The 14,229-nt window shown below is 35.7% G+C and overlaps 1 protein-coding gene across 1 annotated transcript in view; it reads right to left on the bottom strand.

Moving 5' to 3' along the window:
- The window catches only part of Hormad1 (HORMA domain containing 1), a 29,057-nt gene that overhangs the window by 9,020 nt on the left and 5,808 nt on the right, over positions 1-14,229 (bottom strand). Inside the window, exons 4-12 of the mRNA XM_034500878.2 lie at positions 13,735-13,798; positions 12,839-12,875; positions 9,729-9,749; positions 9,136-9,162; positions 4,813-4,880; positions 3,983-4,134; positions 2,513-2,760; positions 980-1,046; positions 817-893 (exon numbers count right to left, since the gene is read on the bottom strand). Of these exons, the coding sequence (XP_034356769.2) occupies positions 817-893; positions 980-1,046; positions 2,513-2,760; positions 3,983-4,134; positions 4,813-4,880; positions 9,136-9,162; positions 9,729-9,749; positions 12,839-12,875; positions 13,735-13,798 (761 nt within the window). The remainder of the gene's footprint in view (positions 1-816; positions 894-979; positions 1,047-2,512; positions 2,761-3,982; positions 4,135-4,812; positions 4,881-9,135; positions 9,163-9,728; positions 9,750-12,838; positions 12,876-13,734; positions 13,799-14,229) is intronic.

The raw sequence follows: 14,229 nt of genomic DNA, 5'->3' as shown, positions 1-14,229 counted from the left end.
TTTTTTTCACATTTATTTATTGGGAGAGAGAATCATGTACATATGCATATGTTAGAGATTAGAGGACATCTTGAAGGAATTGGTGTTTTCCTTCCATCATGTGAGTCCAAGGAATCAGATTGAGGTCATCAGGTCTGGTAGCAAGACCTTAGACCTGATGAGCTATCCCACCAGCCCTCTACAAGCATCTTAAGATGCATTATTAAATAAGCTCACAGTGGTATACTAAAGAACTTTTAAAAGTATAGTAATTTTAATCTATAATAATTTATTTAAATACCTACTTTTATTCAATAACTCCTAACAAAATCTAAGCAATAAGAAAATAAGTATATAAGCAACCATCTTTAAATAACAGAGCAGGGGCTAGACAAATGACTCATTGGTAAAAAGCACTGGTTACTCTTACAGAGGACCAAAGTTCCTTGCACTTACATGGTGGCTCACAACTGGCTGTAACACCAGTCCCATGGGATCTGATGTTCTCTTCTAGCCTCTATAAGCCACACACACACACACACACACACACACACACACACACACACACACACACTGTGTGCACACTCACACGCAAATTACTCAAACACAAAAAATAAACAAATCTAAAAATAATTTAAGGTCTGATGTGATGGTTCACATCTGTAATTCCAGCACTTAAGAGGTAGAAACATGGTTACAAGTGTGAGGCCAGCTTCTACTACATAATGAATTCTAAGCTAAATAGGGGTACATTGTAAGAACCTGTCTCAAACAAACAAATAAAGTAAAACAAACAAAAATAAAATCAAAAGCCAGATGGAATGACCAAGTTTATACCTGACAATGAGAAATTGAAGGACTTTGGCTCTTTTTGAATTGCATAATTTCTTCTTCCTTACAATCTAAATTTGGTTCTATAAAAAAAAAATAAGGAAGATAAGAAAGTTAAATGGTATAAACTTGAATTAGTAGTTAATAAACACTTTTGTTAGCTTCTTACCTTTGATTTCAGAAGCTCCAGAGTTTTCATTCTGTTCGTTCATTTTAGTTTTAATGTCAAAACTATTCTATAGAAATATGAAAAATTGAACATACTTTAACAATAAATGAAAACAAGTAGTAATATTAACGAACACATTTGTTTTATGTAAATGGTAAATACAACTATCTTAAGCTTGCTAGAAATACAAGTGGTGCTAGAATTACTACCACAAGCCTTTTTTGTTGTTGTTGAGACAGAGAGTTTCTCTGTGTAACAGCTTTGGCTATTCTGAAACTTGCTTTGTAGACCAGGCTGGTCTCACATCTGCCTACTTCTGCTCCTAGTGCTGGGATTAAAGGCATGTGCAACCATGCCCAGCCTACAGGGCAATTTATTTATGCAAACAAAATATAAACTATTTACTTTTTAGGGTTGTTTTAAGGATAACAAAAAAGCATATTTTTCAAAATTATGTGCTTATTCTAAATCCTTAGATCTTATTGTTTGAGAGCACTGAATTAAGTAGGTTTACACAGCTGCACATATAACTAAATATGTCAACTCTTCAGAAAGTCACTGGAGGATGAAGTTATGGTATAGTAGAAATAACTGATTTAAGGTCTAAATTACTGCTCCCTTTGTGGCATGTGTAAGAGAAACTCAAATATTTGTATATGCATCTATATAAATGCATGTATACACTTAAGTAGGAATTAGGGTGTAGTGGCCAGAGGTTGATGTGGGTTGTTATCTTGTATCATTCTTTATTTGTTTATGAGACAGGGCCTCACTGTTTCCCTGGCTGGTCTAGAACTTACTATATAGTCCAGGCTGGCCTTGATCTCAGAGTTATCTGACTGCCTCTGCCTCCTGCGTGTTGGGATTTAAAGGTGTAACACCACCACGCCATAAGAAAGACTTATTCATGTATTTTTGAGACAGAGTATATTATTGACTGAACCTGAAGCTGAGTGTTTTGGTCAGCAAGTTCCTGAAGTCCTTCTATTTCTAGCCCCGACTCTCCCAGTTTAAGGATTACAGATTTACATAACCATATGCAGTTTTTACATGGGTTCTGAAAAACTGATGACACACATCTTCATGCTTGTGCAACAAAAACCTTACCCATAGAACCATTTCTTTCAGCCTCAGACTGAAATATTTTAAACAATGCTACAAAAACCCTAGCTGGCATGGTGATTCATACCTACTATCCCAACACTCAGGAGGTGAAGGCAGGAGAACTAGAAGTTCAACAGTAAGTAGCCTAGTAGCCTCAGCTACAAAGCAAGTTAACAGCTAGACTAAATCTTTTAAAAACAAAAGCCTGTGAAATGATGCAGCATGTAGAGTGCGCAAGGCACAGGTCTAGCAATCTGAGTTTGATCCATGGTACAACCAGCCATTCGATCCAGTCTCAAAATAAAATAAAGTTCTTCCAACTTAGTGACTTTACTATAGTATTTCTAGAAACATTAAAATCTATCAAAGTCCTCAAAATCAACATTTGCTACTACTGTACTTTATAATTCTTCAAATCTTCACACTTACATGATTTTCATCTTCTACATCATCTTTGTCCATTAAAATTTTTTGAAATGGTATTTTTGATTGTTTTGGTGTTAGTATGGCTGAATCAATATTTTCCATTCGCTCCTTCTCAGTGGTCACTTTTAATCTGAAGGTGTGAAAAGGTGTTGGGACTTCTCCCACATTTAAGTATGTAGGGTCCCCATCAAATATTACTCCTTCACAATCACCATCCTTAAAACCTGGTGGTTGGTAACCTGGGGGTGTGACTGCAAAAAAGGAAGCATAAACTGTACTGTTTATAGAACTAAAGAAGCTGAACTACTCATAAGAACACAAGACCAAATTCAGATGGAAGAACCTAAGCTGAAATACAGAGATGCTCCTCCTGTCACAGTCCTCATTCCTTAATTTGAATTCCTTATATTGAAAATATAATGCATATAATAGGAATCTTTTATGTTTATACATGTTTTAGGAACTACATATCCTAAATATCCTTTAAAAATGCAGGAATGTCATGCTAGCTCTTCTTCTTTTAGTACTCTGCAAGTGTAAGGGGCTGGCAGTAACCAGAGCTCTGCTATGGCCCCTCTGTAATTTTAACAGTTCATATTATATTCTTTTTAATATGGTTGCAACATAATTTACCTACAAATCTTCAAGGAAGATACTCTACTTGTTTATACTTTGTTCCTATTTTAGCTACAGGTATAATGAAAATTCTTATAAACATATAATCTTGAATATTTGTGCAAGATATTCTCAGAATATTTTCTAGTTATATAATTTATAAATTAAAATATTAAATTTAGAGGTGAAAGATACAGCTTCATAGAATGCTTGCCCAGTACACATTAGGCTTTAAATTCAAACTTCAGTACCACAGAACCAAAATCTTTGTTGTTTTTTTAACCAGTTATGAGGTGTTTATTCATTATATGTACCTGAAGAAAACACTGGACACTTATATTTTCTTTTTCCATAACAAAATTATAAAGAGTTGATGTAAAATAGTTTTAACATTAAAACACACCTGGATTAAAATGCATTTTAAATACTTAAATGCAAATACTTGTTTTCCAGTATTTATTTTTATTCATTTTGTGTGTGTGTGTGTGTGTGTGTGTGTGTGTCTGTGTCTGTCTGTCTGTCTGTCTGTCTGTCTGTCTGTCTTTGTCCACATGAATACAGGTGCCTGGGAAGGCCAGAAGAGGATATTGGATCACCCTGGACATGGAGTTACAGGCATGTCTGTTCATCCAACACAATTGGTGCTGAGAACCAAACTTTAGTCCTCCACATGAACAGCAAGTGCTCTTAACATGAGCCAGCTCACCAGACCCCAATGTTTCTTTTTCAAATACACATATTAAATGCAAGTTTTCTAATTTCGAAGACTCTGTAACAATTTAGAGGCATCAAAACATTAAAAATAGAAACTAATTTTTGAAATAAAATTAAAACAAGACATACTGCAACAAATAGTACCTTCATCATAGTAAAAAAGTTTCATGGTCAGACAAACATCATTAGGTAATGGTCCTAGATTTTGCATTAGGACATAAATCTTCCGAATGAGGAGAATACTTGCTTTCTTGGTGTCAGCAGATGTTGTACTAGATTTATTGTTTTGATTTTTGCTAGAAAATAAGAAATCAATTTCTTTCATAAGATTTGTGACTTCTAACATTATTTCACATTTTAACAATTTGAGATTATTCTTTCAAAAATAGTTACCAGGTTGAAAATTATCAGAAAATATTTTAATGTCATTATCATAAAAATTCAGTATCATTATTAACATCATTACTATAAGCTACACATTTTACATAAGTAAAATAAATATTCATTTTATACAACATTTAAAGGAAATAAATGATGGATTTTAAATATATTTCTAACCACTCAAATCTTTTTTTGTAAATAGTATATAATTAGCACATAATCTTGTCTTGTGGCATTCTAAGTCTTGCTCCATTTTGAGATCATGTCTGGGGTTTCAAACCCTGAATGAAGAACATTCTTCCACTAGCTTCAATTGAGTGTAAAACATTGGAAGTAAGTCACTGAGAGAGGTGACAAAAGAAGGGAGCACCAAGCTAGGCTGCCAGATCAGCCAAATTAACACTGGCGATGAACAATATTTGACAGACGTCACAGACACATCAACCTCATATTCCACTACTCTATTTTGTGAAGTCAAATTGCTAACTGTGAATTTGAGAAATTTCAGAAATAACCTTGAAGTCTAGCTAAATAAAATAGCATTAATAATAAGTGGCAATTGGTAATATAAAAGGAAAAGTATAGAATAATACCTTATAAAGTCCATGATTGGTCCATTTTTGGTGTACTTGAATTTAAACTGGTAACATTCTGAAATTGTCTTAAATAGAAAACATTGCAATTATGTAACTGATGCATAGTTTTGACTGCCAAATGTACATACTGCTTTCAAACAGTCAGTAGTTTTCTCCAATATGTTAATTTCCTATTGGCCCATTGGAGTTTCAAATGCTCATAGTTAATGCTGATGGTCTGGGATTTGGTACTTCAGTTGTGGAGAGAGAGTGTCTGATTCACTGAAATGACTGTAAAAGATACTAAATGGGAGAAGTACTTCAGTAGGCAAGTGGGGGAGGAACCACACCTCAGAAGAGTGGGTAAGGGCTGTGGTTTGAATTGCCTGAAAAGTTTATGTATTGGAAACTTAAATCCCTAGTGCAACAGTTTTAGGAATGGCTTTTTCCTTTCCTGGTAGTGAAGAATTATGACTGTTTTCACTGAAGTCACAATTTTTTTTAAAGTCACAAAGTCTTTTAAAGTCTTGATGACACTGATTTTGCATAATATCTAGGATGCTTGTTTTAGCAGAAAAGCAGTTGAAGCCAATTTGATCAACTAGTGCTAAACAAAAGTAAAAAGACTGTATTGGATAGATGCCCATCAAATCTATAGCATTTTTATTATTAACCTAAATGAGGTTACAATCAAATACAAAAGTTGGTACATTGAATTGACACATTTGGATTACAATTGACTATCTAGAGGAAATTGTGATGCATGCGTGCACATGTGCACAATGAGTGAGAGGGGGAGAGGGTGGTGGAAGGCCATTACTAAATTTTGTTTACCCCTAGATGTTCAACTTCCCAATCTTTGTAGTTAGAAGAAATAAATATGTAACCTTAGATCCTAGCCTTTAGAATCATAAAGTAAACCTTTATTTGTATAAATTACCAGGTGTCTATAATAGAAAAGAAAGTTAAGATAATTACTAAGAATAAAATCTTTTATTATTATTTTCATCATTATTATTTTGTCATGAGTCTAGGTTTGCTAGACTCATGTGTAGCTAAGTATTGACCTCGAACTCTAGTTCATCTTGGCTCCACTTCTAAAGAGCCATGATAACAGTCAAGTACCACCATATGCAGCAAGAACAGATTAAAAAAAAACTTTAAAGACAGGGTCTCACTATGTAGTCCTGAGTAGCCTGGAAGTGGATTAGTAGACCAGGCTAGCTTTGAACTCATAGAGATATGACTCCCTCTGCCTCCTGAGTGCTGGGATCAAAATTATGAGGACTGTGCTGCCAAATCCAGGAGGTTTTAAATTCTGGCTATACTATAACCTCATGCAAGCCATTTAAGCTTTCTATTTCCATAGCTGAGAAAGGATTTGAAGATAGTACCTTTCTTATTAATTACAAATTATTATCAAATAGGTAACTTATAGAGCCTTTAACAAAGTTAACATACAATAAATATTTAATAAGTACAATTAGTACACAGTAAGACTGCTTACTTACTAATGAAGAAAATGCATAACTATAAAAATACAGTTACAAATCTGGGCATCAGAGCACATGCCTTTAAACCCAGCACTTGGGAGGCAGAGGCAGGCAGATCTCTATGAGTTTGAGGCCAGCCTAGTGTACACAGTAAATTCTGTGGTAAGCAGGACTATATAGAGAGACCCTGTCTCAAGGAAAAAAACAAACAAACAAGAACAACCCAGTAATGAATATTTTCTGAATAATTAACTTAATCATAGCCTTTCCCTCAAAAAATCTGCTTTGTCATTATGGATATATATTAAACATTACTTGTTGGCAAGAGTTTCAAAGAAAAGACACATAGCCCTTCTTAACCTTGGAATATTTAGCTTATAAAATCCACTGAGTTTAATTAGGGCCATGTGCATGCACATGGGTATTATGAATCTTGGGCAACTTACCAATGGTCATTCCATTGAAGAAAAAGGACTTTTCTTTCCTCAGCAACCATTAACTGTCAATAGTGCCTCAGCTAAGGGTGGTGGTTAGTTTGCTTTCTTTGCATGTCAGCACACACTCAGGAATAGTAGATAACCTTTCTTTTTAAATGCTTCATTTATTTTTATTTATAACAGAGTTTTAAATATTACAGGCTGGCTTCAATATCTTTATATAGTGGATAACCTTGAACTTCTGATCCTTTTGACAGCCAATTCCCAAATTCTGGGATTTTAGGTGTATGCCACTATTGTGGCAGAACTTTCCCCTAATGAATAAAGATTTTAGGGGATCAATCACTGGGTGAGGAGTAGGTGGGACTTCTGGGTCAGAGAGAGAGAGAGACCTACCTCTGGGGGGTAGGAGAAAGAGACTTACTTTTGTACTGGAGACTCAAAGGAGGCCAAGGTGTAGGTAGGGGATCCACTGCCAGAGGATTTAACTTAGAATGGCTTACAAATTAAGATGCCAGTTGTTGTGCCCAGTGATTGTGTTACCTGCTGATCCTAAACTAAATTCGTGTGGTATTTTCCTTCACATGGCAACTCAACTGGGTTCCAGAGTTCAGAAAGGTACTGTGACAAAGTCTGGGTCAGAGACTCTGCCAAGAATAGGCTGGCCTGCCTGCAGGTGCCTTGCTGGCAAAGTGTGGATTGCTTTTTAAATATTTCATGCTACACATTATATCTAGTTTACTAAGGGCTTTGTACAGGTTAGATAAACTTTCTACCAACTGAACCATATCCTAAGCCCTGATCAGTTCAAATATGCTTCCAGGACTCAGTCAAACATTACATTTTAATGGTCAAAATCCCCACACAGTGAGCTGGTTTTCCTAGTTTAAATTCTGGCTTTGTCTCATCTACCATACAACCTTAGGTAAAAAACCTTGAATGCAGAGAAATGTCTTAGCTGGTAAAAGAGCTTGGTATACAAGCATGAGTGACAGAATCCAAATTTCAAGAACCCATATAAAGACTGCTGAATGTGTGGTTGCATGCATTGGTAATCCTAATATTGTGAGGGAGCAGGACAGGAAGACTAGGGCTTTCTGGCTAACAGTTTAGCTCCCAGTTCACTGAAAAAACCTATCTCAAAGGAGAGTGATAAAGCAGGACACTCAATTTGTGTACACAACCTTTGTGTAATGCACTGCAGATAAAAACAAAAACAAAAAAAACCCCACACATTCCTAATCTGTAAAGGGTGATAATTTTAATTAGGTTATGATGACTAAATGAAGGGTAATGCCAATAAAGCCCAAAGAATAAAGCCTGTTATAGAATAAGTACACAAGTTCTTCCAAAGGCTAGGGAATGTGGTTTGTGGTAGAGAGCTTGCCTATCATGTTCTAGGCCCTAGGTTCAACCCTTAATAGAACAATAAAATAAAAATACAGAAGCCTCTCAAATTCAGAGTAGTAGCCTACACCTGTAGCCCCAGGAGGTAGAAGCAGGAGTATTTCTGTGAGTTTAATGGCAGCCTGGGCTTCATACTGGGTTTCAGGGCTAAGTCAATGCTAAGAAAGAAGTCTCTGTCTTTGATAAAGATGGGGAAGGTGGAAGTAGGAGTTGGTGGCACTCCAGAGGCAGAGGCAGAGGACAAGGCCAAGGCAGACAGATCTCTGTGAGTTTAAGGCCAGCCTGTTTTACAGGGCTAGTTCTAGGACAGCTAGGGCTACATGGGAAAATCCTGTCTTTAAAAAAAAAAAAAAAGGAAGGTGCTGAGTTTGTGGCTCAGTGGTAGAGGGTTTGCCTAGAATACAGGAAATCAGGCTTAGTAGCACCCATCTGTAAATACCAGGACAAAGGCAGTGGGTGTAAGGATCAGAAATTCAAGGTCATCTTTAGTTACGTAGCAAGTTGAGGCTATCTTAGCTTACATAGGTTGACCTTGTCTCAACATAAGAATACTAGTGTATGGAGTCAGATGTCAGGCAACATAGGTTATTTCTAATAGTTTATTAGACTTGTGGGCTAAAATCAGTCACAAAGATCTCTCATAGTGAGTATATTTATCTTTTAAAATATAACAACACTAAACAAGCCTCACCTCAGAAGTTTACAAGGTTCAAATGTGAAAAAAAATATGAAAGTGTACTGATTAAAATATAAAACATGTCAGACAGTGGTGGCACACACCTTTGATCTCAGCACTGGGAGGTAGAGGCAGACAAATCTCTGTGAGTTCAAGGCCAGCCTGGTCTACAGAGCTAGTTCCAGGAGAAGCAAGGCTATGTAGAGAAATCCTGTCTTGAAAAAAACAAACAAAACAATTCCTGCAAAAGCATAAACCATCAAAAGAGTTTGTGTTTAGATAATTAGAAGCATTACATTTCTAACATTTCTAATGCAAGCATACTTACCTGAGGATCTTCTGGATTGGTGTATACCTATGTAAAAATGAATTACAATTAAGTAAAGTCTTACTTTGGACAAAATTGTACATTAGAGTATTAAGTTGATTCAGTGAAACAACAAAAACCAAAATGATCTTTCCAATAAAGTTTACTTCTTTTTCCCTACAGGATACATCAGCTGATTGAATAAAGTGACATTAATCATCTGATAGTTTCAATGTCATTTAATAAAGGGGAAATTAGACAGTGTTAAAAAATACAAGGGCTGGAGAGATGGCTCAGTGGTTAAGAGCACTGACTGCTCTTCTAGAGGTCCTGAGTTCAATTCCCAGCAATCACATGGTGGCTCACAACCATCTGCAATGGGGTCTGATGCCCTCTTCTGGTGTATCTGAAGAGAGCAATGGTGAATACATAATATAAATAAATCTTCAAAAAATTTGTATAAATAATAAATATATATATATATTTATATATTATTTATATATATACATTTATATATATGAATGAATAAAGTGGTCTGAGTTGGAAACCAGCAATGGTGAATAAATAAATCTTAAAAAAAATTTTAAAAAAGAAAAAAAAATACAAGTACTTACAGCTAGAACGATCATCCTTAGCTGAAATACAACAGAGAACAAAAATCTTAATTGTATTCTATAAAATGCATTTTCATGATATATCATAAAAATTATTTGTACTAGTTCAGAGGCTTGGGAGTATAACTTAGTAGCAGAGCATCCACTTAGCACATGAAAGACCTTGAGTTCAATCTTTGGTGCTTCCCCATCCCCAGAAAAGAATTTTTATTCTATCTTTTTTTTTTTTTTGGAGTGGGGTGAGGGCATGGTGCTTTTTCAGATTCTCACTAAGTAGCCTTGGCATCCTAGAACTTGCTATGTAGTCCAGGTTGGCCTTGAACTTAAAGAGATTCACCTGCTTTTGCCTATTGTGTGCTGATATTAAAGGCCTATACCAGTACACCCAGCACTCAACATTTCCTTCTAAAAACAAGTAACCATTGTAAAAAATACACTTCATGTCTAGTCTCTCAATTTCTTTTCGCTTGGCTTTCTGATAGCTGAAATTCATGTCAGTATTTTATTTCACTGACTTACTCAAATACAGCAATACTGTCAGATACAAGGTGTGGTGGCACACACTTTAATCCCAGCACTCAAGAGACAGAGGCTTGAGGCCAGCCTGGTTTATATAGTGAGTTCCAGGCTGTCAGACCTATAAAGTGAGACCCTGGCTCAAAAAAGAAATAAATAGGGCTAGAGAGATGGCTTAGTGGTTAAGAGCATTGACTACTCTTCCAGAAGTCCTGAGTTCAATACCCAGCAACCACATGCTGGCTGACAACCATCTGTAATGGGATTTGACTTCCTCTTCTGGTGTGTCTGAACAGTATAGTCAGTCATACACTAAATAAATAAATAAATAAGTCTTTTAAAAAAACAAAAGAATAAAAGTAATTCCAGTTTCCTATAGCTTTCCTAAAATGCTTAGTCATTTAAAACTATTAGAAAGTATTTATTTCTTTTTGTTGATGTTGTTTTTCAAGACAGGGTTTCTCTGTGTAGCCCCAGCTCTCCTGCAACTCATTCTGCAGACCAGTCTGATCTTAAACTCAGATATCCATCTTCCTTTACCTTCATAGTGCTAGAATCAAATAAGGTTTTGTTAATCACTGCTAGCTTACCAATGCTCCTGTGTGCCAGAATGTATATGATGTTCCATATTTTCTATATTAGTGAGAAAGTTAAGAGACTGGGATAAAAATTCACCTTCACAATTTTAGAGCCAGATTCTTCTGTACATACAGCATAAAATGATACTATATAAAAAAGGCTTGTAGTCTATTGTAAAATCTTAATTAAAATTTCACTATTGCTGGGTAGTGGTGGCACATGCCTTTTGATCCCAAAACTTAGGAGGTAGAGTCAGGTGGAGCTCTGAGTTCCAGGACAGCCAGGGCTACAAAGAGAAACCCCATGTTTCTTGAAAAAAAAAAAAAAAAAAAAAAAACAAAGAAATGAACAACCAATCCCACAAAACTTCAGTATTTTCACATAATGACATGATTTCAAATCCAGCCTAGGCTCTATAATGAGTTCAGGCTAGCTATGGCACAGAGACCCTGATTCAAAACCCAAAACAAACAGAAGTTTAACCATTTCAGAATTTGTGTCAATTTAACTTGAACTACATGGGAAAGGTTATTTTGCTGTGCTGAGAACTGAATTAAGGGCCTTGTATATATGTTAGATAAATACTCTGCCACTGATCTACAGCCTCAGCCCAAGGAAACTTATTTTTAGATTCTAATTAAGAAATAATTTATAGGTTAGGTATGGTGCTGGACACCCTTAATCCTAGCACTCTGGAGGCAGATGTAGGCAGATCTCTCTAAGTTCAAGGCCATCCAGGAAAACACTGTAAGACCTGTCTCACTTGATAATAATAATAACTATACTTATTGCTAGCCATGATGATAGATGCCTATAAGCCTAGGACTTGGGAAGTAGAGACAAGAGGATCAGAAATTCACAGCTGTTTTCAACTATGTAGTTAATGCATGCCAGTCTGAGATACAATAAATTGTCTTTAAAAAAAAGCCATAAAATCAGAACAAACTACTAAAATACTAGTTTAAGTATGGTTGAAGAATACATGTAAAACCAATACAATGTTTTAAAACATTTAATATTCAGTTGTATATTAATATGTGTTATTAATGCTAATGACTAAGTGCTAATTTGTTAAACCTAACTTGGTGGAATTTGTTTAGTATTAATTTCATTAACTTAAATGAATTGAAGATGGACTTTAATATATTCAAATGCAGCCAGGCATGGTAACCCATGCCTTTAATACTAGTAGTGAGGAGGCTGGTCTCTATTGAATTCAAGACTAGTCATTTGCTACATAGCAAATTCCAGGCCAACCAGAACTACATGTGAGTGAAATCCTGTCTCAAAAATAAACGAAATATTCAAAAGTGGGGCTGGTTAAGAGCAGTTAAGAGTACTAGCTGTGGGGCTGGAGAGATGGCTCAGTGGTTAAGAGCACTGACTGCTCTTCCAGAGGTCCTGAGTTCAATTCCCAGCACTACATGGTGGCTCACAACCATCTGTAATGGGATCTGACAAACTCTTCTGGTGTATTTGAAGACAGCTACAGTGTACTCATATAAATAAAAATGAATAGATAATATTAAAAAAAAAAAAAAAAAAGAGTACTAGCTGTTCTTGCAGAGCAAAGTTTGGTTCCCAGTACCCATACTGGGTGGCTACAGCCACCTGTACCTCTAGTTCCATGAGATCCAGTACCTTTTTTTGACCTTTATATACACCATAAGACATGTGCACAAGTATACATTCATATAAATAAATAAAAATAAATCTTTAGCTGGGCGGTGGTGGTGCATGCCTTTAATCCCAGCACTTGGGAGGCAGAGGCAGGCTGATTTCTCAGTTCACGGCCAGCCTGGTCTACAGAGTTCCAGGACAGCCAGGGCTATACAGAAAAACCCTGTCTCAGAAAAAAAAATAAAAACAAAAATAAATCTTTAGAATATCCACATGTTCTCATTTTTTTAGTAATTGAGACTAGTCTATATGAAGTTAGTTTAAATTACTGTCTTGCTACATGATAACTCCTGTTTTATCTATAGGTAAGGGAAGAAGAGATGTGAAAGACTTACATATTTTTTCTGTAAAGCATCATAGCATCCTAGCATCCTAAAAAAAAAAAAAAAGCCAGACATATTCTTTTATATTTAATACATTTTCAGAAAATAGTTCTTTTCATAAATTTCTATATTTACCTTTAGAAAATAAAACTAATAATTAAATTAAAGCAGCTTTCTTACTAACTACCTTAAAACTAAACAAAATAAAACAAAGAAACAGGCTGGAGAGATGATATAGTGGTTAGCAGTACTTACTGCTCTTGTAGAGGCCTTGGGTTTTTGTCTCAGAACCCACAAGACAACTCATAACTGCCTGTAACTACAGTTGTGGGGTCTTATACTTTCCTCTGCTCTTCTTGGGCATCTACACACATGGTATACTTACATGCACTAAGGCACATACACTTAAACAATTTTATAAAACTTTAAAAAAGAAAAACCATCCAGTCAGTGGTGGTGCAAGGCTTTAATCCCCTGCACTCAGGAGGCAGAGGCAGGCAGATCTCTGAATCTCTGAGTTCAAGGCCAACCTGGTCTACACAGTGAGATTCAGGATAGCCAGGGCTACACAGAGAAAGCCTGTCTCGAAAAAACCAAAACACACACACACACACACACACACACACACACACACACAAACAATGAAGTAGAAATATGGAGAAGGGAGGACAGAAGGGAAACTATAAAATATCTGACAGCTATTTGTAGAGTTATAATAAAAATGAATCCTATTTACATGGAGCATGAAACTTAAAAATTAATACATAAATCCAAAGACCTAAAAACACAGTACCCAGGGCCAAAGGGTTAATCACTAAATTCTGGTTATATACTGAAAAGTATTCAACATATAAAAAGTATGATTAGAAAAATAGTAATTTTCTGCCTTTAGGTATTCTTTTACTTACCACTTCACTAGCTGTGAAGAACCTGGACAGTTTTTATCTTCTTTCAGAATTTTGACACAGAGATCTTAATGAAAAATGAAATAACTATATAAGTATTTATAACTGGCTGATTTAATTAATTAATTAATTATATTTATTTGCTTTGTGTTCTAGGTGCATGTGTGTGGCAGCCAGAAACTTTTGGGAGCTAGTCCTCTCCTTCTACCATGTGGGTTGTGGGGAAGTAACTCAGATCATCAGGTTTGATTGCAAGTGCCTGTACAGCTGAGCTATCTTGTCAGCTTCAACAGTAAATTTTATTTTAAATTTTGTTTTCTTTATCTATGAATTATAGGTATATTATTTTTGAGACAGAGACTATGTAGACCAGGTTGGTCTTGAACTCATAAATCCCCTGCATTAACTTATCTAGTATTGGGATTACACAAGTGTGTACCACCCACCTGGCTCATTAAAGGCATATTATTAGTGGCAGCTTCCAAATAATTGGTACTC

This window comes from Arvicanthis niloticus, chromosome 4 (genome assembly GCF_011762505.2).
Source record: "Arvicanthis niloticus isolate mArvNil1 chromosome 4, mArvNil1.pat.X, whole genome shotgun sequence".
NCBI classification, from domain to species: Eukaryota; Metazoa; Chordata; class Mammalia; order Rodentia; family Muridae; genus Arvicanthis; species Arvicanthis niloticus.
Note: the sequence above shows the minus strand (reverse complement) of the source record. Positions and strands in the feature narration are given on the sequence as shown.